This window comes from Contarinia nasturtii, unplaced genomic scaffold (genome assembly GCF_009176525.2).
Source record: "Contarinia nasturtii isolate CC-2019 unplaced genomic scaffold, AAFC_CNas_1.1 Cnas_scaffold_493, whole genome shotgun sequence".
Lineage (NCBI taxonomy): Eukaryota > Metazoa > Arthropoda > Insecta > Diptera > Cecidomyiidae > Contarinia > Contarinia nasturtii.
In genome coordinates this window covers 1,542,808-1,569,202 of record NW_022197846.1, presented here as the reverse complement: position 1 = coordinate 1,569,202, position 26,395 = coordinate 1,542,808, and the positions used below count along the sequence as shown (strand labels likewise).

The 26,395-nt window shown below is 31.7% G+C and overlaps 3 protein-coding genes across 8 annotated transcripts in view; 1 reads left to right on the top strand and 2 right to left on the bottom strand.

The window, feature by feature from the left end:
* Positions 1 to 1,187: 1,187 nt before the first annotated feature.
* On the bottom strand, positions 1,188 to 6,905 carry LOC116339328 (protein nervous wreck). The gene is made up of 5 exons (XM_031765149.1): positions 6,432 to 6,905; positions 5,582 to 5,808; positions 4,323 to 5,323; positions 4,081 to 4,266; positions 1,188 to 2,068 (listed from the first exon to the last, which is right to left on the bottom strand). Exons 1-5 carry the CDS (start codon positions 6,450 to 6,452, stop codon positions 1,188 to 1,190), a joined length of 2,316 nt encoding a protein of 771 aa, XP_031621009.1. The 5' UTR covers positions 6,453 to 6,905.
* Positions 6,906 to 11,520: 4,615 nt separating this feature from the next.
* LOC116339203 (BTB/POZ domain-containing protein 10) lies at positions 11,521 to 18,738 on the bottom strand. Of its 2 annotated transcripts, XM_031764932.1 has the most exons (8): positions 18,674 to 18,738; positions 17,433 to 17,674; positions 17,205 to 17,320; positions 16,578 to 16,980; positions 16,392 to 16,473; positions 13,804 to 14,165; positions 13,587 to 13,740; positions 11,521 to 11,727 (listed from the first exon to the last, which is right to left on the bottom strand). In XM_031764932.1, the coding sequence occupies exons 2-8, from the start codon at positions 17,493 to 17,495 to the stop codon at positions 11,606 to 11,608; spliced, it is 1,302 nt and encodes a 433-aa protein (XP_031620792.1). In that variant the 5' UTR covers positions 17,496 to 17,674; positions 18,674 to 18,738; the 3' UTR covers positions 11,521 to 11,605. The 2 variants fall into 2 exon arrangements, with proteins under 2 accessions (XP_031620792.1, XP_031620793.1); XM_031764933.1 differs by lacking the exon at positions 18,674 to 18,738 and having other exon boundaries at positions 11,626 to 11,727; positions 13,559 to 13,740; positions 17,433 to 18,002.
* A 188-nt stretch (positions 18,739 to 18,926) lies between these two features.
* LOC116339202 (PHD finger protein rhinoceros) overlaps positions 18,927 to 26,395 on the top strand; it is a 23,967-nt gene continuing 16,498 nt past the window's right edge. The window contains exons 1-5 of one of the 5 annotated variants that reach the window (XM_031764929.1): positions 18,927 to 19,488; positions 22,354 to 22,414; positions 22,610 to 22,925; positions 22,997 to 23,193; positions 23,313 to 23,446. In XM_031764929.1, the coding sequence (XP_031620789.1) occupies positions 22,784 to 22,925; positions 22,997 to 23,193; positions 23,313 to 23,446 (473 nt within the window). In that variant the 5' untranslated portion in view covers positions 18,927 to 19,488; positions 22,354 to 22,414; positions 22,610 to 22,783. Of the gene's footprint in view, positions 19,489 to 21,255; positions 21,366 to 22,353; positions 22,415 to 22,604; positions 22,926 to 22,996; positions 23,194 to 23,312; positions 23,447 to 26,395 lie in introns of those variants that run through there. The other 4 variants (XM_031764931.1, XM_031764927.1, XM_031764930.1 and 1 more) reach the window with 4 other exon arrangements.

Genomic DNA, 26,395 nt, shown 5'->3' with positions numbered 1-26,395 from the left:
AAAAATAAAATAAAACATTTTTTTTAATTATACAAATCAAGAAAAAAACCATTTTTTCGGTTTTTCATTGAAACATTTTCTTTTCAATAATATTTTTACAGTGAGTCGTTTAAGTAACTAGAGTAATACTCTAATAGCTAAAGTATTTTGTTAAGTATATTGGAAATATTGGTGGCATATTCGTGGCATATTCGTATATATTTGTTTATATTCTTTTTTGAAGTTGTTTCGCAATCTCCCCCTAGACTTTGTAAAGATTTGACCACATATGGGACACTGAAACTTGGCCAAAAAGGTGAATGAGAAAAATATCAATTCTAAAGTATTTTCCATGCTGATTCTGAATTTCGGAGTTTCAGGTCAAAAAATCACACCTCGTGGGTATTTGACCCCCCGACCCTCTCAAGGGGTAAAAGGACTTGGAGGGCAGGGGTCCTTAAAAATTTCTCTCGTCTTTTTGAACAACTTTGTAGTACATTATTTTTTGATCCGATGAACTTTTGAAAAATTTGGGGCACCCCCATCCCCCCCTGGGGAAAAATTCAAAATTCTGCTCCGATGGAAAATTTCTATTTTTTACCCCCAACATACCCCCAAAAGGTTTTTCAAAATTCCCACCCCCTGGAAAACCCTATTATATGCGCCACCCTGTATAGTACGCAATATAGGATTCAAAATAAAAGAAATCGATTTTTTTTTTAAAGAGGTCAATTTTGAGAGGAAGACCATCTTATATTGAGAGATATGCACAATAGAAGTATGCTATTTAGAAAGGGCTGTCAAATGACAACATATACTCTTGCTCAAAATGCAATTTTGACCAAAAAATTCGACTAATACGATATCACTGAATTCTTAATGATAAGATTAATAAATTGAAAAATATATTGTATGAATGTAATCACAATGTTGGGAAATCTACCAACAGAATGCAGAGTAGTGATATTTTGGCTATGTCGCATTACTCGAATTTCATGAAATAAAATACACTTGAAATAATGTTATTCGTGCAACTGACTAATTGAAATTTAATTATTTTCGTATAAGAAAAAATGGGATTTAGATTAAACCAGACATTATCCCGTGCTTTATCTGGAATTCAAAGATCAATATCAACAGTTATTTTGAACACGATAATGGAAAACCCAATTTTTTATATGCATAAAATGGAACTTTAACTCGCAATATTATGAAAACCACCACTCACCATTGAGTAAATTAGCCTCGTTTACTGCATCTTCCAAATCTTTATAATATTCTGGGGGTATAGGTGGTGGGGCATCAAATGTAGGTGGCGTAACTGCTTCAGGTGACTCCATATCCGGTTCAGTCAGTGGTTCTCCATTTTGATCACATTCCTCAACAACTAAAGAAGGGAAATTTCCAAATGTTCCATTCAACTCGCCCTCCCACCAACCGTCGTCCACACCATGCGGTGATTTATTTATTATCGTTATTATTTGGTTTTCTTCGAATGTTAATTCATCGTCAGCAGAAGCATCGTAATCATAGAGTGCAATGCAGTATTCTTTCGATAGTGCTTCAGTTTGAACTGGCACGGCTATAACGCTTACTTGGTCGGGAGATTGAACATCAGGCTCTTCACATTCGACAGTATAATCAACTGATGAGAATGAGATTTGTGTACTTAATGCTTGATTGGCATTAGCATCAATTGAGAGATCTCGTTCAACATCCAAATAATTATGTGGAACATAACCTTCTTCACCACGATAATTTCTTGCCCGAAGCCAACCATCCCCATCCCCATCTCCAATCACTTCAAGTTGCTCATTTTCAACAATTGTCAACTCGTCAGGATTTTGAGCATTGTATGAATACAGAGCTATACACTTGAATATTTGTTCAGCAGTTGGTTGCACAGCCGTTGAAACCGATGTAGTTGAATTTGGAATTATTTGTTCAACGTCTTTGGTTGAATCTGCAGCACCCCAATCAACCGCCGTTGGATCATCCCAATTTGCAAACTCCTCTATTTGAGGTTCTGGTTGTTCGGGCGCAGAATAGTTTTCTTCCGAATCGGCAATGGAACTATCGTCATCATCATCTGTAAAGATATAAGATTATTAGGAATAACATTCTCTAATTTTTATTCTGCATATATTATATGTGATATAATTAGACTTCTCATCGGCATTTTTCCAAAAACCTGATTTAAAAAATTTACAATTTTATTTACATTTTCAGACTTCTGTTGCAGATACAGATTTACATTTTGCAGTAACACATTACAATTGTAACGAAGCATTACTGTAATGCTATTACAATTGTAATGTTAGATTTTAGCATTACCAGTAATAGTTATTGCTATTCTTATAACATTACTGGCAATGCTTCGTTACAATAATAATGTGTTACTCAACGCTGTCGCTAATGTCAAAAATCTAACATTAATATTGAGACTTTTCAACACAACTTTAAGTTGGAAATATATTTACAATAGATGGCGTCTGTGTTTTATAGCCATTTTTCGAAAATTTAGTGCTGAAACGTAAGGTTAAATCTCCATAACTTGCCCCATCATCAACCAAATATTGTTGAAATCGATAGAATTCGTTGAGAACTATCGGATTAAAGATAAAACTGTACTTTACAAGCAGAACTGCAGTATAGAAATAGCAAATGACAATCTCAGCACATCACCCATAGTGATTCACACGGAGAGTTTGTATGCTATTAAAGCATTAAACGACTTCAAAGTGGACACCAAACTTGTGTTAGACTGTATTACATTACTAACGCAGATAGCGCAACGTAAGGAAGTAACCCTAAAATGGATTTCACCTCAAACCCAAACTCAGGGACAAATGAGGGCGGCCATTTTAGCCAAAAAAGGTGCTTCGCAAAGAGCATATGGTCCCGAACCCTTTCTTCCTTGGAACGAAAGGAAATGTAGGAACATATGTAACAAATGGTTACAGGAAAGTATTATCATACGATGGCGTAACACAAATACATGCTCAACAACTAGAAGTTTTCTAACGACACCTAGTAAAAAGATTGCATCACAACTACTTAGTTTAAGTAAAATAAAACTAAGTTATACCATAGGTATCCTAACAGGTCATATTAGACTGAATGCACACTTGAAGCGCATTGGAGTTAGGGATGATCCAGATTGTGACCTTTGCGGAAGAAATGAGGAAACCTCAATTCATTTCCTGTGCACATGTACATGTACACAACTAGATCGTACCAGAGTTACTATTTTTGGTAAGGGGACGATCAATCCAGAGGAAGTCTTAAAATTTGATATTTCAAAAATTTTTAGCTTCATCAAAGAGTCGGGTAGATTCTCTCAACTGAGGGACACCCCCACTTTACTAAATAACGATAGACAAGTTACAGGGAACGATACTTTTAATGTAACACAACCCACGTAATAGTGTCGCAACATTAAACCTATGGATGATTTTATTATCAATCGGTAGGAACGAGCTGTTTTACTCTTTCTCCACGGGTAGCTTTGCAATAGGTCCTTGACCTTCGCGACGAGATTTTCTCTTTTGAGTCTTTCTCCCCACTATAATCCATACATCCATTACAAGCAGAAAAAACCACAATAATGGCTCACTTCTTAAAAAATAGCATTTCCATCAAAAAATCTTTTTAACCCCACAAAAGGACACCAAATTAATTATTTCTCATCTAGTTTTGGACGTATGTTATAGGCGAAGGTCCAAAATACTTGAAACGAGCAACAATTGGTTGGATGGATTGAGAGAAACTTGAAACTTGATAGAAATCGACAAATCGGTCTGCCAAAGCATGATTTTGAAGGTTCGACACACACAAAGACAATGGTCCGTTCAGTGTAATGCAAATGTGCTATTCAATAGCCCATGAATAAAGGTTTATACCAATAAAAAAGAATTTAATATTGTATGTTTGTTGTTCAAATGGTGAACGTCTGAATTTAGTCTAAAGACTTTCTATACATACGTTACCTCCCATACAAAATTTTCGATTTTTGGCTCCCCTGATTTTTTTGATTAGAGGTACACCTGATTTTTTTCTGATTACGTTTCCGAAAACTACTGGCTTAGATATAATAATTACCTCCTTGCGTTTGTGTTATAGGTTTCGTTGTAGTTTGCGGAGCTGGTGATGCTTCTGCTTCAGTGTTATCACTATCGTAGAATGAATCTGAGCTAGCATGTTCACCATGTCCTGATGCATCAGTTCGCATTGATAGAGAACTTGACGATCGTGGTAGTTCCTGTATACCTAATGTTTCAGCTTCTTCTAAAAAACATTATGAAAAAATATTTTTTTTAATTTTTTAAATGAATTATAATTACCAATCCATTCATCAACATTAACACCACCGATGCGTAGACATTCCAAACATGCTTCTGATTTTGCCTTTTCAGTTTCTGATTTACGAATTTTCTCACGAAATTCTTCAATTTTAGTTTCTAAATCGGGACCATTTGAATCATTGGGATCAGTGCGCTGTCCAGAATCGCGCAATTGTTGGCAAACAGTAAGTTTTCGAGCATTATCTCGAATTGAATTATTCTCACGAACAATTTTTGATGCAAATAACTTTGCTTCACGACTTAATGTTGCTGCAGCTGAGTCGTGTTCTGCTGTTATTTTTCTGACTGGATCATTATCGCAGGCTTCAAAATCATAGTGAATGTGTTGCTTCAGTACTGGATACAATAAATATAAGCACTGTACATTGTAATCTCGGGTTAATTGATGAGCTTGATCGCGAATTTTAGTAAATGAATGTTGAGTTGCGGAACATGTTAGAAGTTCAGTTCGACCCATCAATGTTAAATAATCGGCGATACGCTCAAAAACATAATTTTCCATCGTAGTCATTGTAGTTTGTAAATCAACCGTAAAATAGCGATTTTGATGCGCATTTGCTTGTGCCAAACTCAAAAGATAATCGTTTCGGGCACCTGTTGATTTCTCTTCCAGTTCCTCCTTGCGTGACGTGACTCGTGCACTATTCTTCTGTAGTGATGTGATCGACTGGAAAAATGAACCTTTTTTCTTTTTGAGCTTTTCTTCAATATCACGAGCTTTGTCGCGAACTCCATGGGCGCTGTGTTCCTCATCGAAATATGACTTCTTTGTGATATCTATTTTTTGTACAGTAGTTTGCAGTTCCTTTTGAATATTTCCTAGTTGATTTAAGCATTTTTTACTAATTTGGATTTTATATTCTCGAAGACCTTTCGCTTCATCGGCGATTTGTTGTTGAAAGACCTCAATCGCAGCCAACCGAGCCTTTGCAAGCTTTTCATTCTCTTCTAGAACTGTCTGCCATACACTCCACATATTCCTTTGGTTTCACATGTACATAAATAAAACAGAATTCTCTTTACCAAACATGAAAACTGGGTTTCAAAGAAGACAATTCAAAGCTTTGATTAGGAAAAAAGTACATCTTCTCATAAAAAAGTGTTTATACCACTCCATGTTTTATAAGCATTTATGTAAATTCTTCCAACTCATGTCATCTCACTTCATCTCACATGATATTATAGAGTAAACTTCATTTCTCAATGAGAGTGAGATGAAATGATTTGTCTCCAATTACCATTTTTCGGTACCATCCAGCTTAATTTCGGGAATGCACACCATCTTCTTGTTTAAGTATAATGATGATATTTTCAACAATGATTCACTATACGTTTTTTCAATGGCAGACCTCTTAATTGTGAATTGTCTAATGTCTTCAAGTAGTTCACATTCATGTTGGTTCTTCAATTGAAGCTTAGCAAGCTGTTCAGAGTGTAGGCCCTTTAAGTATTTGCCGTAATTTCCCTATTTGTAGTTCAAAAATTTAAACGAATATTAGGTTCAAATAAATTTTTCGTAGTTATCAATTAAAAACTTTTTACCACAGATAATTTTTCAAAGTTTCAAATAAATAATAATAATGACTGTACAGCGTTCCTTCGCCTGGTGTATTATTTAAATAAATAAATATAGTATATATACATTTTTTAAATTCCTTTCAGAAATTGAAAAATCAAATTAGTAAATTTTCCTACAATTATTGTTAATTTTTGCAGTCTATCTCGTTCTCATCAATTACTTAATTACTCGATATTAATATGTCAATCTATATAGTATTGAACTCTAAAAGGTAAATATTTTTTCAGAAGATGAATGAAATTATATTGCAACGATTTGAATGCGTTGATCATTTGTTTTTTATTTAAAAAAAAAAAAGTTAAGTCTATTTCTATAGAAGAATCTGTATAAATTCAAAATGAAAAATAAAATGAAAATCGATAATATACAAGTTAGGAACACAAAAGTTGAACAATTATAATAAAAAATAGTAGGAAAAAAAACAAAATGTTCAAGACATTAATTTAAAAAAATCGACAATTATAGTCTAATTCTTCTTCTTCATAATATAATCAACATCTAATACTTACTTTTCTTGGTGGTGGCTGCATTTTGTACGTTAGTTATGGTACTTTTCAATTGTTTTTGTTAAGAATGGTGATTAATTTTTTTTTTAATTCAGTGTCATCAACAATTATTATATGTTACATTCATACACTACTTGTAGTACGATATCCAATCGTTTATTTTGTCGATTTCTTCGATGTTTATTGTATTATATCACACGTAAACCACACGAACTTCAATATCCGTTTTTATCAATTTGGGTGCTCTCCATTCTTATTTCGTTTATAGTTTATGCTTCTTTTGTAAAAATTACGAATCAAAATTTATGGAACAAACAAAATGAATACAACTTTTATTTTCTATAAAGAGAATTTCGAAACAAATGCCTTTAAAATCCAATAAGTTAGATGAATTTTTACTATCTGAAGTTTTTTACTATTTCGATTTGTTCGACGCACTCAATTTCTGTCGAGTTGAAAAACCAGTATACATTTTCGTTCCCCTTCTGTTTCAAAGTACCACCAAGAAAATTGATTTGTTGTACGTGTTGTGCGCTTTTGGTTGAGCGCATCGGTACATACAAAAGGTTATAGCTCGAATGACAAGGACAGCGATGAATCTGTTATGCGAGTATATAGATTGAGGAGTGAGTGAGACGTCGCAAAGTTTACGGGGAAAATGTGTGACTTTCCCAAATATATGTGTTGAAGCTTTTTTCCACCCCAACATGAGGAAAAATATGTTTTTAAAAATATCAAGAAACCGTTTTGTTTTGCAAAAAACTTCAATCTTTAACAATTGAGTGAAAATGTATCTTTGGTTTAATTAGAAAAATTATGTGGAGAATATTCTCTATATGTAAATAAATAAATAAATAAATAATAATTTTGGAAAAAAATAAAATAGCAAGAGTTGGACTGAAGAGTAAGTAAAGTAAATTTTATATTTAAATAAAGTCAACATATGAATGTCAAATATTCGAGCGTTCTCTTCAAATTGAATTTAGCGTGCCCTCCGTACTACCCTTGTACTGTTGCTAGGAACATACAACAAGGCTACAAAATTTATGTAACACACATTGTATCAAGCCTAGCTAAGCTAAATATTTATTTATTTAGTTATCACAAAATTTATAATAACGTTCACAATGAAACACTACCCGAACGAATATTCAACCACCTGCCTTTTCGACTTCGGAGCAGCAGATTTCGATTGTGTTCATTGTATAATGACTATTGTCTGAGTACATTTTTCAAAAATTTATCAATTTTGTCTAATTTAACAACATTATTTCTAATAATGTGTCTTGATGCCGATTCTAAAAATTTTCATTTTTCTTCCAATAAAATCTAAGCGTGTTTGTCCATTTATAAGCGCCATCTATTGCAAACTTGTACTATTTTAGTAATGAGGGACTGGCGCTGATGTCAAGTCGCTCCCATGATCAATGCCAATAACGCAATGGGAGGAAATGACAGCAAATTTTCAAATTGTTGCGGTGTTTAGTTTCGATTTGAGTCTCTCAAATAGACTTGAATTCTTCACATCCTCTCATTTTAATAACGTATTTCTTATCAAAAAGATTGTCCGGCTGTGAATGCAAATTTTCGTTCCACGTTCGGTCTGGTTTGGTGTACAGAACCGATACGGTAACAGTATCGGTCATTATTTGATGATTGAATTGTTTGGATCGTTTGCCCAATTGATTTTATCGGGTAGCTTCACAGAACGCGGAAAAATAAATGCAGAAATCAAAAATGCAGAAAAATAAACGCAGAAAGCCAAAAATGCAGAAAAAAGCTAAAAAATGTAAAATAGATAGATAAACCGTGATGGTTTTTCTTAATAGCAGTGTTAAATGTTGTTTCACTGAGACATTTTTAGGGCCCCTTTCCTCTAAGTACTTCCACCCCTTAAGGGGGTCGAGGGGTCAAAAGCCCTCAAGGTGTGATTTTTTTGACCCGAAACTCCGAAATTCTGAATCAGTGAGATCAGAGAGTTTCATATAAACTTCCCATTTAAAACCTATTGAATAATGACCGAATGCCAAACGTGATTTAGATGACAAGGAATGCGAGTTTTTTCATTCTAATTTCACCAGATGATCAGAACGTAAAAATTTGTCATCTCTGTCACTCAAATCGTTGTCCAATGCTATCTCACATTTTATTCTCTTTATATCGTACACACAGTTTAGAGTAAGATTGTGTGCCTGCCTAGGGGCAGAGCAGTACTAGAATAATCAGTTTTGTTAAAAGTAATTCTATGTTGTGAGTAGTAATCCATATTAATCCATAGTAATACACACTTACCTAAATTCTAACAGCAGTGCAATGACGTTTCATGTGTACGTTGCGTATGACATTTTCTAGGCATTGCTAGGCATAAAACGATCGCTGTATATTTCGGATGAGACATTTTATTGTTAAAAAATGGAAAATATCGAATTTAATTTAATTAATATCGAATAAATTGTTTCAATCCGCAATATACGAAGATCGCTTGTTAACAAAATATTGTCACGCTTTGATATGCAACCCTTTTGAGTCGCGTTTCGATATGCGACCAAACAATAAGCCGTTTTTATTCTGGAGCGTTCAGTTATAAACTGCCGAAATACGAACATAGACTACTGTTTTTACAAATGATTACTCTTGAGGAGAGACGCAAGATGGCGCAGGTGTCTTTCATCTTTAAAAATTTTCACGGAGATATGAAGTCAACCTATGAAATATTATGATTTAGTGCATAATACACGTGCAACACCGTTATTTAATTTGCCAATTAGAAGGACTGATTACACAAAATATGATCCAATAAATTTTATGCTATCTTCATTCAACGATTTATATACCAGAAAAATTCCAAATAGTTATACTAATTTAATTGATATAGAAGTAAATTTATCTACAGTAAAACTGAGAATTGAAAATTATTTAAAACAAAATAGATAAATTCAAAAATATTTATACATTAGAGATAAAAATTATATAGATTATTTCATATTTATATTACTTTGAATAAACCACCAAGGCGGAGGAACGCTGTTCGTTATTATTATTAAATGTGCAAAAGACCGAATCAATTCAAAAACAACTTCTACTATTAGCATTAAGAAAAATGTTCTGGAATAACTACAGACTACCAAAATATGAACAGCAAGAAAGCGCGTTTGTCTTTCATCTTCAAAATTATACGCGGTGATATCAAATCAACACTTATATCGAACAGTATGAGCTATTACGTTTCGGAACATAATACCAGTGCAATACCGCTTTTTGATGTACCAATTAGAAGGAACTATTACACTAAATATGATCTGATAAATTATACCTATACAATATTAAACGATTTTTACGCAAAAAAACCAAACAGTGATATTAATTGAATTAATTAAGAAGTAAATTTACTAAAAATTGAAAATTATTTAAAGCAAAATAGATCAAATCATAGAACAATTGAATCTCTGAGAATGAAAGTGAGACTTCTCCTCAGAATATAGAAATGTGTATCAAATCTTGAAGATTTTATTGAATTGAGTACCAACGGAATTTTTTTTGAAATGAAACACGGCGTGTTATACTTCAATAAATTTTGTTTTGGTATTACATTTTGAAAATTTCTTGCCGTGTGTATCACTTTAAAATGCTTTTTTACGATGTTCCCAATGAAAAAAATTGGTTTTGATGTTTTGATGTCAACATTATAAGGCTATTCAATAGGTATCATATGGCAAACGCCAAATATATACGGACCTACGGCAGTGCCATTTCAGCGGTCTTCCGTGTTTTTCATACAAGCCACCCATGTAAATGGTAAAAAATCGTGAAAAATGAAAAAAATAATTTTTTTTTCTTCAATTCTCAAATACTACTCAACTTTCTGTATCACCTGGTGAGATCAGAATGAAAAAAATCGCATTCCATATCATCCAAATCACGTGATTCACGGTCTGAATTTTTTTCACTTTGGGAGTGCTCTATATCGAATCTCCGAGAGTTTGATATAAACTTGCCAACCTATTGAATAACCTTATATGTTGACATTTGATTAACATTCCAATTCATGTTGAAGATTTTTCATGACTTTTCTGATCGATCTTATAAAAAGCGTAATTTTTTTTTTTAACTCGTAACATCAAAACCAACTTTTTCTATTCGTAACATCAAAATCAATTTTTTTTATTGGTAACATCGTAAAAAAGCATTTTAAGTTGATACACACGGCAAAAAAAATTCAAATGTAATACCAAAACAAAATTCATTGAAGTGTAACACGCCGTGTTTCATTTCAATAAAATTTGTGTTGGTACTACAATTCAATAAAATCTTTAAGATTTGTTACACATTTCTATGTTCTGAGGAGAAGTCTCACTTTCATTCTCGTACATTCAATTATTTAAAAAAAAAACGAAATAATTACTCTAAATTATATACCTTTTAAATCTTACATTTGTAAATTAATTTTTATTTTGAAATTGGAACAAATAAAATGAATCTCTCTCAAAATTTATTGACGAAAAATAATTGAATATTATTATATTATATATTTATTTATTAAATTGTGCATATTATTCAGAGTATTGCGCAGCGCTGCTGCCATCCACAGCATATTAAAATATATTGCTGAGAATGCGTCGTCCGTCGCATGCGAAGGTACGTACTTTTCACATCACAGCGAACAACAATACATGCATTTTTCTCTATAAAATCGTTTGAATGTTTTGAACTGCTACGTACATTCGCATGTGACGGACGACGCATTCTCAGCAAGATATTTTAATATGCTGTGGATGGCAGCAGCGCTGAGCAATACTCTGATATTATTATTTTTATTGTTAGGAGATATTTTCAGCGTAATCTATGGTTTGCTTTAAAAAACTTATGAAAGAATTCATACATCATATAATTTTGAAGTGTTGTAAGCTCGTCCCGAGCTAGAGAGTTACTTGCTATCTGAATTATTCTTACTGTTTGAATTTTTCTTAAAGATGGTCGAAATTATATTGTTTTCAAAACTTAGATATAAAAACAATCAAAATGTCATGGGACTAGGTGATAAATTATTTTTATTTTTAATTACAAATTCAAAAACATTGTTGAAAATATCCCAAGAAATTTAATGTGATTTTTTATCTTCTAATTAAGTTTATTTTTTGTTCCTTTTATCTTTTAATTCATCTTTTTTAATAAATGTTCTAAGGTTCTAAATCTATGTTCAGAATACCACCAATAACACCATCTTCAATAACGCCATCAACATATTGACGTGGAATGGGATCTGGTTGCATGAGTTGCACTTGAGGCAATGAATTAACACCTAAATACAAAACATAAAACAGAGTATCGTTAACCGCAGAAAAAAAATGAAAAGATTGGTAATAAAAACAGTTAAAGGTTGTATTTTATCAATCAAGGAGTGAACGTTTCTACATTAAAATCTCTTTTAAAAATACAATATTATCAAAAAATATTTGACTGATTTTAAAAACTAATTATCGGAATTTAGCAATAAACTAATAATACAAATGTATAAAAAAAACTCAAGAATTTCTAATGAATTAAGATAATATATAGAATTCCATGAAAAATAAGTATGAAAATAAAATTACTATGAAGATTACTCAACTCCAATATCACAAAATCAAGCAAATTGAGTTATTGGCGTACAATTTTAAATACAAAAGGTAGGGAGATGAAATCTTTTTTTCAGGCTGTGTGTTTTGTATAATTTCAGCAGGCACTGCTATTTCTAGCACGATAGCTATGCTCTGCCTAAGTTTGACGCATTGCATACCGCATTGAAATCGATGCCTGCTTACAGTGTGTGTTCATTACGCGGCAATAGCGATACCGTGTATTACGCAGCATTCATGCATGTGTATTGATGGTTTACGGTGTCGCTATTGCCGCGTAACGAACACACACTGCTTACAGCAGTCACCGATTTCAATGCGGTATGCAATGCGTCAAACTTAGGCAGAGCATAGCTATCGTGCTAGAAATAGCAGTGTCTGCTGAAATTATACAGAACACACAGCCTGCTCTTTTTCGAAAGTGGCCAGACTAAGCAAAAACTGAAAGAACCTAAGAATCGGACAATATACGTTATTTTTTATGAAAAGAAGACGTTTCGGTAAGAATTTCTTACATTTTTTGAAGAGGCCAAACATTTTGCTTTAATACTCTTTACTTGAATAATACGAAAAAAATTCCCATCATCGTACAATCTATTCCAGTATACAGTGTTCTTATCTTAAGCCATGACTTATACTTACAACAGTTTGAAGAAATAACTGAAAATACAACTAAAAAACAACATTCCATGAAAACTGTAACAACTGTTCGTAAAGTGGACTTTCCCGTGATTGCTCAAATTTCGGAAACATTCGGGATGAGTAAAGAATTGGAGATAGATTTAGCACAATCACAAATTGTTTTGTTTTGTTTCACATATATATTGGCTTATAACAACACCGTAAGTGAATACTGAAAACTAATTTCGGAACTAGACTTATATTACATACGTTAGCCACTCTCCTATTATTAAGCGTCAGATTTTTTCGGTTAAATTTCGTGAAAATTTAAGGGTAATTTTATCAAAAATGGACAGCAAAATTAGTGGTGAAAAAAAAACTCGGTAGAATCTAGTGCACATTTTTGCTAAAAACAACTAGAATATATGCAATAATTAAAAAAAATTATATAATATTTAATATATTTTTTAATATTTTTATTTTTTTATTAATATTCTAATATTCTTTAAAATTAATTTTACTATCGATTTGAAATTACTTGAATGTTTTCAATCCTTTTACTGAAAATCGATTTTGTAATTTTCTCTCGAATCCAGGCCCAAGACTGAACCAAATGGATTACAAATTGAAATCTAAACATGCATGTGAACGTCATTGTCCAAAAGTAATTAAAGATTTAAAAAATTCTACGCCATAGCTCATTTAATTCAACACGATGAAAATATATTTCAAAGTATGAGTTGCAGTAAATGTTTGATTTTGTGATCTTATCTCGGTACAATTTTATATCATAACAGTTCTTTATGAGTGGAGACAATAGTAATTAAACGATACATAACTACAACTTGAGTTTACAAATTAATCAAACTAAAGTGCGGTAAGGATTTTTGTTACTTTTAATAAGAAGAACGATATGTTTTACCAGCATCCAATGGAATCGGAAGATCGGCGGTAGCTTCGGCCAAATTTGTAACTGATTTCGATTTGACACATTGAAAATCTACATGACGACTCTTAGCTTCTTCTTTTTCCCATGACATGTGCAGGAATGGACGTTGAACATAGTTATAAATTACCTAAATGGAATACATTTTTTAGTGAACTCAATATGACTACAACAAAATTTAGATATGACTTACTTCTGCTCGTCCACCTGGTCGCTTTTTTATTTTTTCAATATGTGTCGGATAACTCTCAATGCCTAAACGAATTTTCTTAAGCGAACGTTCTTTCATTACTTGTTTAGCAACGTCGCGATTTTCAATATATTTAAAAAATCGATACATGGCAGTACTTGCAACCGTTTGACTATATTCTTCACCCATTTCAGGTGGATATTCTTTGTCCCAATCAACTACATCATCGTCAAGTAAGTTAACTACATGACATTCACGATCTCCTCGTTCAGCTGATGCCACCATAACTGGAAGAATAAGTTCTTCTAAAAACACTTCAAATTGACATCGCGCACCCTCATTACTGAGCTCGTGCAAAAGACCACCTATATGAAAATATTTTAAATATTTCGAAAGAAATTAACAAAACATAGCTAAGCATTGCGAAGACGTCTACAACTTTAAACACAACTTGATGTATCATACGTGTGTACGACAATGTCTTTAAAATACAACTAAGATTTCGATGGCAAATTGGGCATAATAAACCACTTTTTGGTGTAATGCTTACACTCGGATTGGTGTTTTTCATACACCATCGGTGTTTTGAATACACTATCGGTGTATATGAAATACCACTATTTCGGTACATTAGAAACACTATTAGTACATGACTTGAACCAATTATGTTTTGCATGAATAAATTCAGATAATATAAAGGAAATTGAAAGTTACGTCATTGAAAATAAAAAACTTTCACAATTTTGACCCCCGCCCTTCGAATTGGGTCATTCAGGGCGACCAAAGCAACATGCCAATGGAAACTACATTGATATGCGTAACTTTCATGGGAAGAAATTTATTTGCCCAGTTGAGTCATAAGGGGTGAATATCCCATTGTGAAGTCACAATGAAATGGGGTATTTTCACTTTTCGACCCGAATTGAAGGTTCAAGTTAGATGGAGTTAATTGTAGGTTAAGACAGATTGACAATGTATGAAGGTAATTTTTACGAGGAATCCGAATATGTAATTAATTTTGGGGTTAGATGGGGTATAGACCCAATTTCGGGGTATTTTTCGAAATTTTCGTGAATTTTGTATGGGGACCCCCCTTGGGGGTGATGGGAGGATGTGGGCAATGACCTAAATGAAATGTGCGGATAAAATTAGTTACAGGTGGCCATACATTTGAGTGCGAAATTCCGCACACAAAAAGTGAAAAATCGACTTTTTATCATTTTTCCCTAATGGGGGGGCCTAGGGGACATTCATACTAGAAAAACTAGTGAAACTAGCAGAAACTAGCAGCGACTAGCAAGCACTAGCGTATTATAGTCCAAAGCAAATGAATTGAGGCATGTAAAATATATTGTAGCATGCGTAAGTCGCTTGCAAACGAACCAAGTGAATAGCGGAGACGCACGGAAACGAAGTGAGTGAATAGCGACAACGAACGTTGTTATCCGTTGCCGCATTATTTTTATATCCGACCAAATTTTGACATGGTGGGGTACTCCCAAGGGGCGAAGCAGTACTAGATTCAATTCTTTCAATTCCATTCAACTCCACTCAATTCTGATCAATTTCAAATTAAATTCTAGTCCGTGTGTATTTTAACTCATTTACTTCGGCAAATTTTAGGTATTACAAGGAGAGTTTCATATATAGTCGCCATGTAGCAGCAAAATGACACTTGCGTGTATTATTCGCCAAGTGTGATTTGGATGATAAAGAATGTGAATTTTTTGATTCTGATTGATCCAGGCGATACAAAAAATTGACCAGCATTTGAGAATTGAAAAAAATAATAGTAATATTTTTTTCGTTTTTCACGATTTTTCACTATCTGATGGGAGATTTATATGAAAAACACAGAGGACCGCTGAAATGGCAAATACAAAATATGTACGTACGTAAGACTTGGTCTTCCGTGTTTTTCATACGATGGTGAAATATTTTTTTTTCTTCAATTCTCAAATTCTGGTCAATTTTTTGTATCGCCTGGTTCAATCAGAATCAAAAATTCACATTCTTTATCATCCAAATCACACTTGACGCATAATCATAATACACGCAAGTGTCATTTTGCTGCTACATGGCAACTATATATGAAACTCTCCTTGTAATACCTAAAATTTGCAAAAGTAAATGAGTTAAAACACACGGACTAGAATTTAATTTGGATTTGAACAGAATTCAGTGGAATTGAATGGAATTGATAGAATTGAATCTAGTACTGCTTCGCCCCTTGGGTACTCCCCTGCCCCCAATATCTTGAAAGGGCCCCCCCAATTTTCACAGTCTTAGTTTTTCGGCACTTTATATCGATCTGTACTAAGGAAATTTAAAAATTTTATTAACACTTTGTGCACTTTACTGGTTAGAATTGATATTTTTCTCATCCTCCTTTTTTCAAGAATTAGTCATACACTAGATTGATACACCAAAAATTCGGAAAAATTTCGCAAATGCCGAAATATACAATACTTTTTGAAAAAAAAAAACAGTAATTTGTGCCCACTGGAAGTGTTATTTTATCCCCAGTAGCGTATAGTCAGCCAGCGTGAGATATTGTCTGGAAATTAATGACAAAACAAATGAAAACTTACGTAAATTCTGGCATCGAATGGTTTTTGCATCAAATGGTATTAAAAGATAGTCGCATGCTTCCCGCAATTCTTGAACAGATACCTGGGGGAGAAACACAAAAGAAAAGAATAGAATTATTTTAAAATAATCGACAAATAATCGAAAAGAATCAATAAGAATTGATAAATAAATAATAGAACAGATACCGTTGGAGGACATCTTATTACACCATGTTTGTAAAAATCTAGAATAACCCGAAACACTGAATTCGATATTCCTTCGGCAACCTCATATTCACCACGTTCATTTGTGTGCGTAAACTCCATTCCAGAACTAAACATTCGACCTAACATAGTGTTTGGATGAGCAGTGAATAATGCAGGATCGATTGTAAAACGCGTTTCATCAACTAATAGTGTGATCCGATTTTCCGTTGGTCCAATAGTTGCTGGTAAAGCTGATAACGATGTTGATGGAGACTGCACGCTGTTGCTCGTGGAAACAAATGAACAGTTTGGGTTCGAAACTGAAATGGAATTACTTGTGCTTGGCAACGGGGAACGGCGTGCTTGTTGCAGTTGTGATTTTGACGATAATCGTACGTTGTTTCTGTGAACATAAATATTTGTTGTATTGTATTGTATTTTTTCATCGCAAAGATTCGTTTCTAGAAAATCATTTCAAATAATATATCATATCGTGTGGTTAGGAGGAATTATTGATCAAAACAATGATAATATATAAATTAAGTTTGGACGTGGAATGTTGTATGATGTTTTGTTCGTACTTATATTTTAAAGAAATTGAGTAACTTAACTACACAATACACCTACCTGGACCTATTTTTAATTCTTCGACGACGATCTTCTATTTCATTGTAGTCTTCAGTATTACTGCTGCTACATGAACTATCATTATTTTTGTTTGCTATAGCATTGCTTGTACATATCTGTAATTTTAAAATTTGTAATTATTTTACTGTTAAGGTTGTTGAGGTAATTACTAAAAAAATAATAAAAATGTGAAAAAATAACAAAATTATTTTTCAATTAAAATAGTACCGAAGATGTCCCACTGGCAGTGGCGTTTGTGGATACACAATTATTTGCCGGGTTCGATGACATTTTTGCTGGTGATTGAAAAAAATAAACAACTTCCGAATTCTATAATCACGGTTGTTATTTTATATATAGGTCCAATATAACACTGTTACGTTTACTTCACTGATCACTTTAGAAAATCCTTATTTATTATTTTACATATTTATAAATTTATTATTTATTTTGGGTCAAATATTTATTTTCTGAATTAAAATAAAGAAAAATAAAATTTCTTCGTAATTATTTTAGTTTTAAAATATGTTTTGTAAATTAAAACCACATCAATTACTTATTACTGTAAAACATTCATCACATTTTTCTTCTTCTGCTTTTATTTCAGATAGATTCGAACAAAGCACATCCTGTTTATTTTTTTGGACTATATTTTTTACACAGTGTATAAAAACGAATTTCAGTGCTTCTTTAAGTTTAATTTATATGGAACCAGAAATATAAATATTCTGTTCAATTCCAAAATTACATTTTGTTAGTAGTAAGACCACTTTTTAAAATTGAAATAGATTAGGAAAGTATTGTCAATCTTCGAAACAAAACAAATGTAATGTTAAAATCCTACATTTTTTAGTTTAGCTTGACCTGAATATTGTGAAATAATAAAAATTGATGAACGAAAAAAGTAAAATTGACTTTTAGCTCTAATACATGCCTATGCTATTTACTATAAATGAATACTGTGAAAGTGCGACATTCGAACTGTAAGCTAAAACAGAAAAATGGTTCATAATCGAAAAAGACACATCCCGCATACCACTTCAAATACACACACTCTCTCTCTCTCTCTCTTTCTCTCTCTAACAAACACATTCGAACATCATAGACGATTGTATTAGTGCGCTCTTGTTTCTGTTTTTTTTTTCTGACAAGGAAGATACAAATGACATCTATGGAATTTATATATTTGACTTAGATCTATAATTCATTTATTTTTGGTATTGTTTTTTTTCTCAAGTCCCTATCGCTATGAAAAAAATGTTTTCGACAAAATAAAGCGAACATAAACACGAATAGGCCTCGCCAAATTATGATAAGAAATTAGAAAAAAATATGAATTATGTCCACATATTGTCTAGTTTTCTAGCTAGATCTAGATCACATCACAAAATAATAATGTTAAAATGTGCATCTAATGTAAACTTCCATTATTGCAAAAATATTAATTAATCTTTAAATTCTTCTACAACCACTTGAATTTATGAGAAATATCAATCCTATCCAACCATGTTTACTTAGTACTGAATTTAACAGCAGCGCCACACTACAACAATCATCAATCTGGATTTGTAGTGGGATTGTATCTAAAATGATGGGAAAAATACGTAAATAACAATAACATTTACTCATATGCACTACATATACATGTAGTCATATACGAAAACAAATGTTTTAATCGTATTATTATGAAAATTATAAATGGCATACTCTTTAAGAACATTTTTTACTCATTCAAACAATTTTTAATAAATAATAATTTTTTAAGATTTTTCAATATTATGCCCATATTATTAAATACATCGCAGCCATGAAAAAGAAGACAAATGAAAGGCCACGGAAATTGTGAAGCGCTCGCGCAGTAAAAAAATCCAATACATACGACATGAAACTTATAAACAGACGAATACATGGAAAGTTTGACGATCAAAAAGTAAGAAGAAGTCTACTAGTTCATCGCATATTCGATATAGGCGCAGTAAATAACATTATCAAAATTTCTTCTGAATAATAAAATCCAAATGAAAACATAGGAAAACAAACGGGTTAAAAGGAAACTGTGAATTGAAATTAAAACGATATAGTAATCAACAATATAAATCAACAACTATCATACAGAAAAGCTTAATAATTCAGCGATTATACCAAAAATCAAGAGACGATAAAACAAGCCAAATTTGTGTTGTTTTTTTTTTAAATACATAGAAACAATGTAGTGTTTTTGTTATACTGCCAATCGTTATTAGAACGTATGATGAGCCTATAGATGGAAAAGCAACAATACTTGGTAAGATGTTATGATGAAAAAATGTGTCAAGATTGAAATAAAAAAACAATTATAGGAAAAGTAAATTGTGGATCGATTTTCATTTTCAACAATGAATTTGTACTTGTATCAAAATTAACCGACACGATTTTAAAAGGTTTGAATTGACATGTGTAAATTTTACCTCGAAACGTAAATGTGGAAATTCTTTAAGAAACAATGAAAATCCTACAAGTTGGGTTTATTCCAAAAAAGAAGATGTTTTTTGGTATAAATTGATAGAACTCTTCTTTTGATATAAATAGATGTATTTTGGTGACTCCGTGTATTAATGTATGTCGTGTCAATAGAAAGATATTGATTGAAACATTTTATTCATTTATTTGAGATGCATAAATTTGTTTAAACATCAAGGTATTTGTTGGAAATGATTTTATTTGTGTATGTTTATCAATGCTTGTTAGGTAGAAATTGTGTGCGGCAAAACATCCTAAAACAAGTGACAGAAGCTTATATGAATAAACCATTTACGAAAACATAAAGATTTGCACAAAATGAGTTATTATAAACGAAGTAAACTCATATTCATTGGAATTTGTTTATGTGTATTTGTATGTGTTAGTGCAAACAAGCATTTGAGTGTAACGATGTTATGTATTTGTGTGTATTTCCTTTGTGTAATATTCAATGTGTGATCAAATGTGATCGAAAAATACATACGATCAAAAATAAATTGATACATTTTCTATAAAATTGCATTGAATCAATTTATAACATGGATTATTGAGGAAGAATTCATTTAAATTTTATTAAATGGTGCCAACATTTTATGAATCAAGTTTTGGCATGAGAATCAAAACGAAAGTTCCAATAACTAATTGGAAATAATAAAGAATAAAATAATGAATGTATATCCTATCAACAAATATGATATTAAATGAAGATTAAATTGCAAATTGAAAGTCGTAATCACTCTCATTCGACCAAATTTTCCCAAAAATAAGAACCGTTCATTTTTCTTTTTATTAGAATTCAATTTTCTTGTATTGAAAGTTAAGTCTTAAGTACGCTCTCAAACTCTCTATCAAATTCTCTTTTTCTTTCTTTCTCCTCCTCTTCTTCTCTGTTCGGTTCTCTGTTTCTCTACAGGAAAATTGTTCATGTTGATTTTGGTGTTGTCTGATGCATAATAAACAACTGAAGAACTTAAAAAACAAATAAGATCCAAATATTCGTCATCTTCGATTGATATTTAAATAAGAAAAATTGAACGAGAAGTCTTTTTTTGAAATGCAAAATATGGATTCAGATATTGTTAAAACTCTATCAACAAAGGAATATATTTATTTGGGTTTTTTAAAAGAAAGTAAAAATTTTAATGACTGATGTTATTATACTTGTTTCGGTAATATTGCTACTCAGGCACATGTGAACATTTATATATGTTCTGTGGCAATGTTTTTTTTTTCTTCTCTTCAGTTTAAAACATACAATAGAGGGAAAAATGTTTTCGTGTGTGCGCACAAAAGAAGTAACGTCTGTAGCGCCACCTTTTCTGTCAACTCTTGATTTTAATGGACCAAATACTGAGCATGAAATACGTGAACGAATCTATATTGGCCTATGAGCATGTACGTACTCGTGAGTATGATATTGAAAGAGAGTGCATTACTATCCATGTATTGAGAATACAGTGACAAAAAGAGAGAAAGCCAAAGAGAACTTTTTTGAATAAAAATGGAGTCAAATAATTATAATGGCGGCCGTGTCTCGCCATGTAAATATTCCTTTGGTTTATTTTAAATAACAACAAACGAGAAGTTCTCACTTTATATTTCAATGTGTAGTAAATGTAAAAAATAACAATTTAAAAGATACAATGTCAGTGAATTTTAAAAGTGAGTTGTAACCATAGTTCTTCAAGCTGTATAAAAATTTCGAATGAAAGTTGATTTAATTTCATTTTAAAATAGAAGAAAATTAATCATATTATTTGTATTTTTGAATAGTGATATTTTTTTATTTCTATCGGCAAATCAACAAAACTAAATGTGTCAAACATCCACTTATATGAAAAACAAAAAATTCAAGAGTGATTTTATGTGATGATTTTCTTTGATTTTTATGTTGTTATGGCTGAGTGATATGATGTCGTCAGATCAGATGCAACCATTTGTTTGGGCCATTTACTATTATGAATCCTATGAATTCAATTTGGTTTATCATTTTAATCGAAAAGTAACCGAAAGAAAATCTAGTGGATTAAGGGATAAACAAAAAATGAAAATAATTACTGCATATATACAAATTTTGGAGTGAGAAACATAACTAGATGCATATTTACTTTCTGTCTACACTTAATAAAACTCAGACTAAAAAAATTCAAACGCCCTACATAAAATGTACTTTTATCATTTATTTTCAGTAAATACGGTTTTGTTTTTTAATAAAAATGTTACTCTGGTTGTATTAAATATTGTAAAATATGAAAACTTAGATGAATTGTTTCACTTCTTCGTTATTTCACATAAACACTGGCCGTTTTTGTATAAAAAATACAAAGCTAATAATATATTAAATAAGAATATATATGAGAAAAGGAAGAAAAAATTGTGAATTTTAATAATTTTGACAATATAAAAGTAAAGATTTAATATTATTACGCTTTTACTTCACATTTACTTAATAATAATAATTCATCGATCATTATTGATAAGACATTCTTTCAAATTAAAATAATAAACGCCGGAAATTTAGATGTGTTTAAATACAAGTATAAATGACTGAGTGATTGAGTATGAATTGAATCCATATCGAATTTTTGTTTATTTTTCCCTTAAGCTTTCTATATAAATATATATATATATATTATTATTATTCTTACAGGTAATGATTATAGAGTATAAATGAGAAGACATCCTTAAATATATAAAAACGGAGTTGTGTTGTGAGTACTTCTTAAAATTCTGGAAACGAAAGAATAATTTATTACCATTTGGATAAAAAGTGGTGACAGTATAATTTATCTATTATTTTGTGTATTGACCTACGTTTATCCTTTGACGTTTAAATAATCAGTATCTAGAATAATTTCTTCGAAATCATGTATGTTTGACGAGTTTTTTTTTGTTTGAAAGGAAAGGATTACAAAGTTTCCACAAAAAGTTAAAAGGCATATTAAAACTTAAGGCTAAGGAAGCAAAGAAAAAAGAAAAGAAAAACCAATAATCATAATAATGTTATCGCAAGTTCACTGCACTTATTGGAGGAAAACAAGAAGAATTTAAAGTGAGTGGCAGATAAAGAACGTGCGAAAATGTCGCAGCGGGGAAAACGACAAAGTCGTTTGGACAACGATGATCCGCCGCCGACAAAAAAACGAAAAGGACGTCCTCCAGCCAATAAATCTAATTCAGCCAATTTAGGTAACGGCAATTCGATGCATCCTAATATAGAGAGTAAGTTTTGAATTTAATCGAAACTATTTGAATTTCACATGTTCATAATATTCTATATTATTATTCTATAGGTCCTCAAAACGGTTCAACGATGTCACCATCAACAACAACGTCATCTGCATGGCAAGCTCGATCATTAAGTGATCTAAAGTTATCGACTATATACAATCGTAGTGCAGCAGAGCCACCAGCTGAGTTATTTCGAAAAGATTTAATCAGTGCCATGAAATTACCAGATTCTGAGCCATTGGCCTCTGATGAATATTGGGTAATTACCTAGGGACAATTCACTTAAAAATTGCCTTTCTATTATTAAATAATTGTTATTGATTATTTGTCGACTATTTTAAATTAATTCTATTCTTTTCTTTTGTGATTCTCCCCTAGGTAATTACAGATCAATGGAAGCAAGAATGGGAACGCGGAGTTCAAGTTCCAGTTAGTCCTGATTCATTGCCAGAACCGACAGTACTAGCTAAGCAACAAGAATCTTTTTATACAGGTCGACAGGATTTCAAATTGTAAGTATTACTTTTTATAATATTTTGATAATTAATTACATGGTTGTTATAATGATAAATAAATTATTCGATGAAACATGACATTCGAATGAATGTGATGTAAATTTGTGTTAGATTTGTGCAAACTTCTTTATTCCCAAATCAAATGGAAGTTAGTCGATCTCTGGGGCAAATTAATTACATATACTCGTGAAAACATTTTATAAAGAGTCTCAAAAATACCGAAATATTTATCAAATTAATCTATAGATTCAAGAATCAATTGTTATCGAAAAATCATCCACTATCATTGTGCAAAAGTTCACAGTAAAATTACGGATCGAATTTTTGAGTAGATTCAGACATATTTTGCGTACGATATTTTTGGGTGTAGTTGTATCATCCAAAATAAATTGGACTCATTAATAAGACCTAATTGTTAAATTCAATGCAAGGCTACAGATGGCACACTTATTTAACTAAATCAAAGTATGGTTTTGGAGGGATTTTGATATTCAGCAATTGGCTGAACGACATTGTTTGGTTGAGGAACTTCTTTCAAACTGTCCATTAGTTTTCGTTTTCTCGGACATCGATGGCGTTGCCAAATGCCGATGGATGAATTTACAGCACATTCGCATGCTCCTACCATAACAAACACAACGCTTTCTACTATTCGTGAATGGCAGTTTATTCGCAAAATATAAACTTTTCCTATTTATATGTAAAATATACGAAATAAAGCATATTCATTCGCATCAACATCTATGAAAATTCGTATATTTCATTCGCAGCCATTCGCGAATGCCGCATACTGTTTGCGAGGTGCGACATATTGTCGTGATTTGAACATAAACATTCCTATGCAAAATATGTATGAAAAATTCGCTCGCGAAAGGCAACATTTGTATAGGTCGGAACCCCCTAGATTAAAAATAATTAAGTAATAAAAATTAAAATAGAATTCTACCATCTATACTGAATTTAAGATTTTAAAATAAATTATTCTATCAATTGATATCTGGGTTGGTAAATGTAGATTACTACCATGTAAATTAGATATTTTTCCCATGTAATCTACAAAAATTGTAGATCATTCAATTTTGGCTAGCAAATATATTAAAACCACCAAAAAATATATCAAAATGCCAAAAATTGAATAGAATTTTCATTGTAATTTTTATTGAGAATGTATCTATTGGACTTTTAACATAAAAAATCTTTTCAATAGAAACACATTTCATTCATTCACCAACTTCGGACAATGTTTTGAATGGCAATTTGACTCTAATTTTGAATTTTTGAATAATCTACAATGTATTGTAGAAAATTTAGAGTATACATATTCTACGTAAATGACATTTTTTTTTAAAATCGAGTAGATTTTGCAACCCAGATTGATATAAATCAAAGAGTAAGTAAGAGTTGTAGAGATTTTTTTTGTTTTCTCCTTAAAGCTTGATAGAATGATTCATAATTCTGTATAGAGATGATAAGATTCTATTTCATTCTAATTACTTTTGATTTTGCCATGTGTTTTTGCTAAGTTTGTCTTAATATGTGATTTAAACCATTTGTTCGGATTATATTTCACATTTTTGCTAAAAAATTCAAATCGGAATATTTGAGCTGTTTAATAACAAAAATTGCAAAAGCCATACCATAAATGATCGTCTTTTTCATTCGGTATGATTATCGATTTCATCTCTTATGAAATCACTTCTCTTTGCATATTAATTGTTTATTATTTTTTCTACTACAAATAATTCACTGAAATACAAACTTAAAACTTAACATTTTGTCGAATGTTTCCACATTATAAATTTAAAAAGTTATAATGTCCGATAGTCTGAATAATTCGCGGATGTTCTTATTCAATCGTCCTTAGATTCTTATCTTGATCGCTTTTTTAGTGCCGATACATTTTTGTACGGCTCATATGCATTCAAATATACAAGAAAAATAGAGAAAAATTCGCCGTAGCTGCAAATAAAGTTGAGAAATTCTCAGCCCGCGATAATTTCATGCAAATACGATTCATATGGAACACTGACGCCCCCACTCGTTAGCGGATATTTTAGAGTAAACAAAACGGCTGAAAGTAGGCAATTTTTATCATTATTTTCTTATTTGAACTCTTGTCTTCCTTTTTTCAAAGATTCTATCGTCGATTTCAGCAAAATGATAAGATTCTTGTAATACGTATCTATTTTATTTACAACCAATTAATTGAAATAAATGGTTTTTGTTATCACGTTGTCAATGAACGTATAAACAAACATATACTACATGTTGTTCAAAGCAAGAATTGCCCAAAAATTCAGTTGTAGAGATTTGTAAAAAGATGCCAGTTTCAATGGTGGTGGGACAGTTTTCAATCAATGATCCATACCTTTCACCTGCCAACACTACTTATTATGACTTATATAAAGGCAACCCGTTTTTTGGCGGTGTCTTATTATTATGAAACAATAGATTAGACATTACCCTCCGCTCGCAGAGCAGCTTATAGCAAAACCAGCTATTGTTATCAGCTCCGTCAAAAAGCGGCTGTTAATAGCCAGATATAGCCGGCTCGATGCGTATGGGAAACGTATGCCGTGTGCATATTATAAACAATAGAAGTTAGTATTATAGTCTACGTCAGAGGTGCGCACTGGGGGGGGGGGATTCAGGGTTTTACCCCCACCTAGCTTGGTCACGTCCGGATTTCCGGGTCTAACTTTACCCCCCTCAAAATTTTATCACGTCTGGATTTCCCTCCCCCAATGATTCAAGTACATTTTCTAAATACACATTTTTGTGTATATTCATTACAAAATTGCTTTGTTTTTTTCATTTTCTGGCTAGTTTTGTAAAAAACTATCATTTTTTGAGATAATCGAAAGTACGTCATATTATTGAAACTCATTCATTATCATTTTCGTTCTCAGTCAAATCGAAAGTCAATCTTAATACAAGCGGTTTCAG

Excerpts from the sequence above, each read along its gene's own strand:
- LOC116339203 (XM_031764932.1), bottom strand. The coding sequence starts at position 17,495 with ATGTCATCGAACCCGGCAAATAATTGTGTATCCACAAACGCCACTGCC. Across the intron at positions 17,321-17,432 it reads CTGCCAGTGGGACATCTTCG|ATATGTACAAGCAATGCTAT; the intron begins GTACTATTTTAA and ends TTAAAATTACAG. Across the intron at positions 11,728-13,586 it reads TCCGATTCCATTGGATGCTG|GTGTTAATTCATTGCCTCAA; the intron begins GTAAAACATATC and ends TTTTGTATTTAG.
- LOC116339328 (XM_031765149.1), bottom strand. The coding sequence starts at position 6,452 with ATGCAGCCACCACCAAGAAAA. Across the intron at positions 5,809-6,431 it reads TGCAGCCACCACCAAGAAAA|GGAAATTACGGCAAATACTT; the intron begins GTAAGTATTAGA and ends AACTACAAATAG. Across the intron at positions 5,324-5,581 it reads CTGGATGGTACCGAAAAATG|GAATATGTGGAGTGTATGGC; the intron begins GTAATTGGAGAC and ends GTGAAACCAAAG.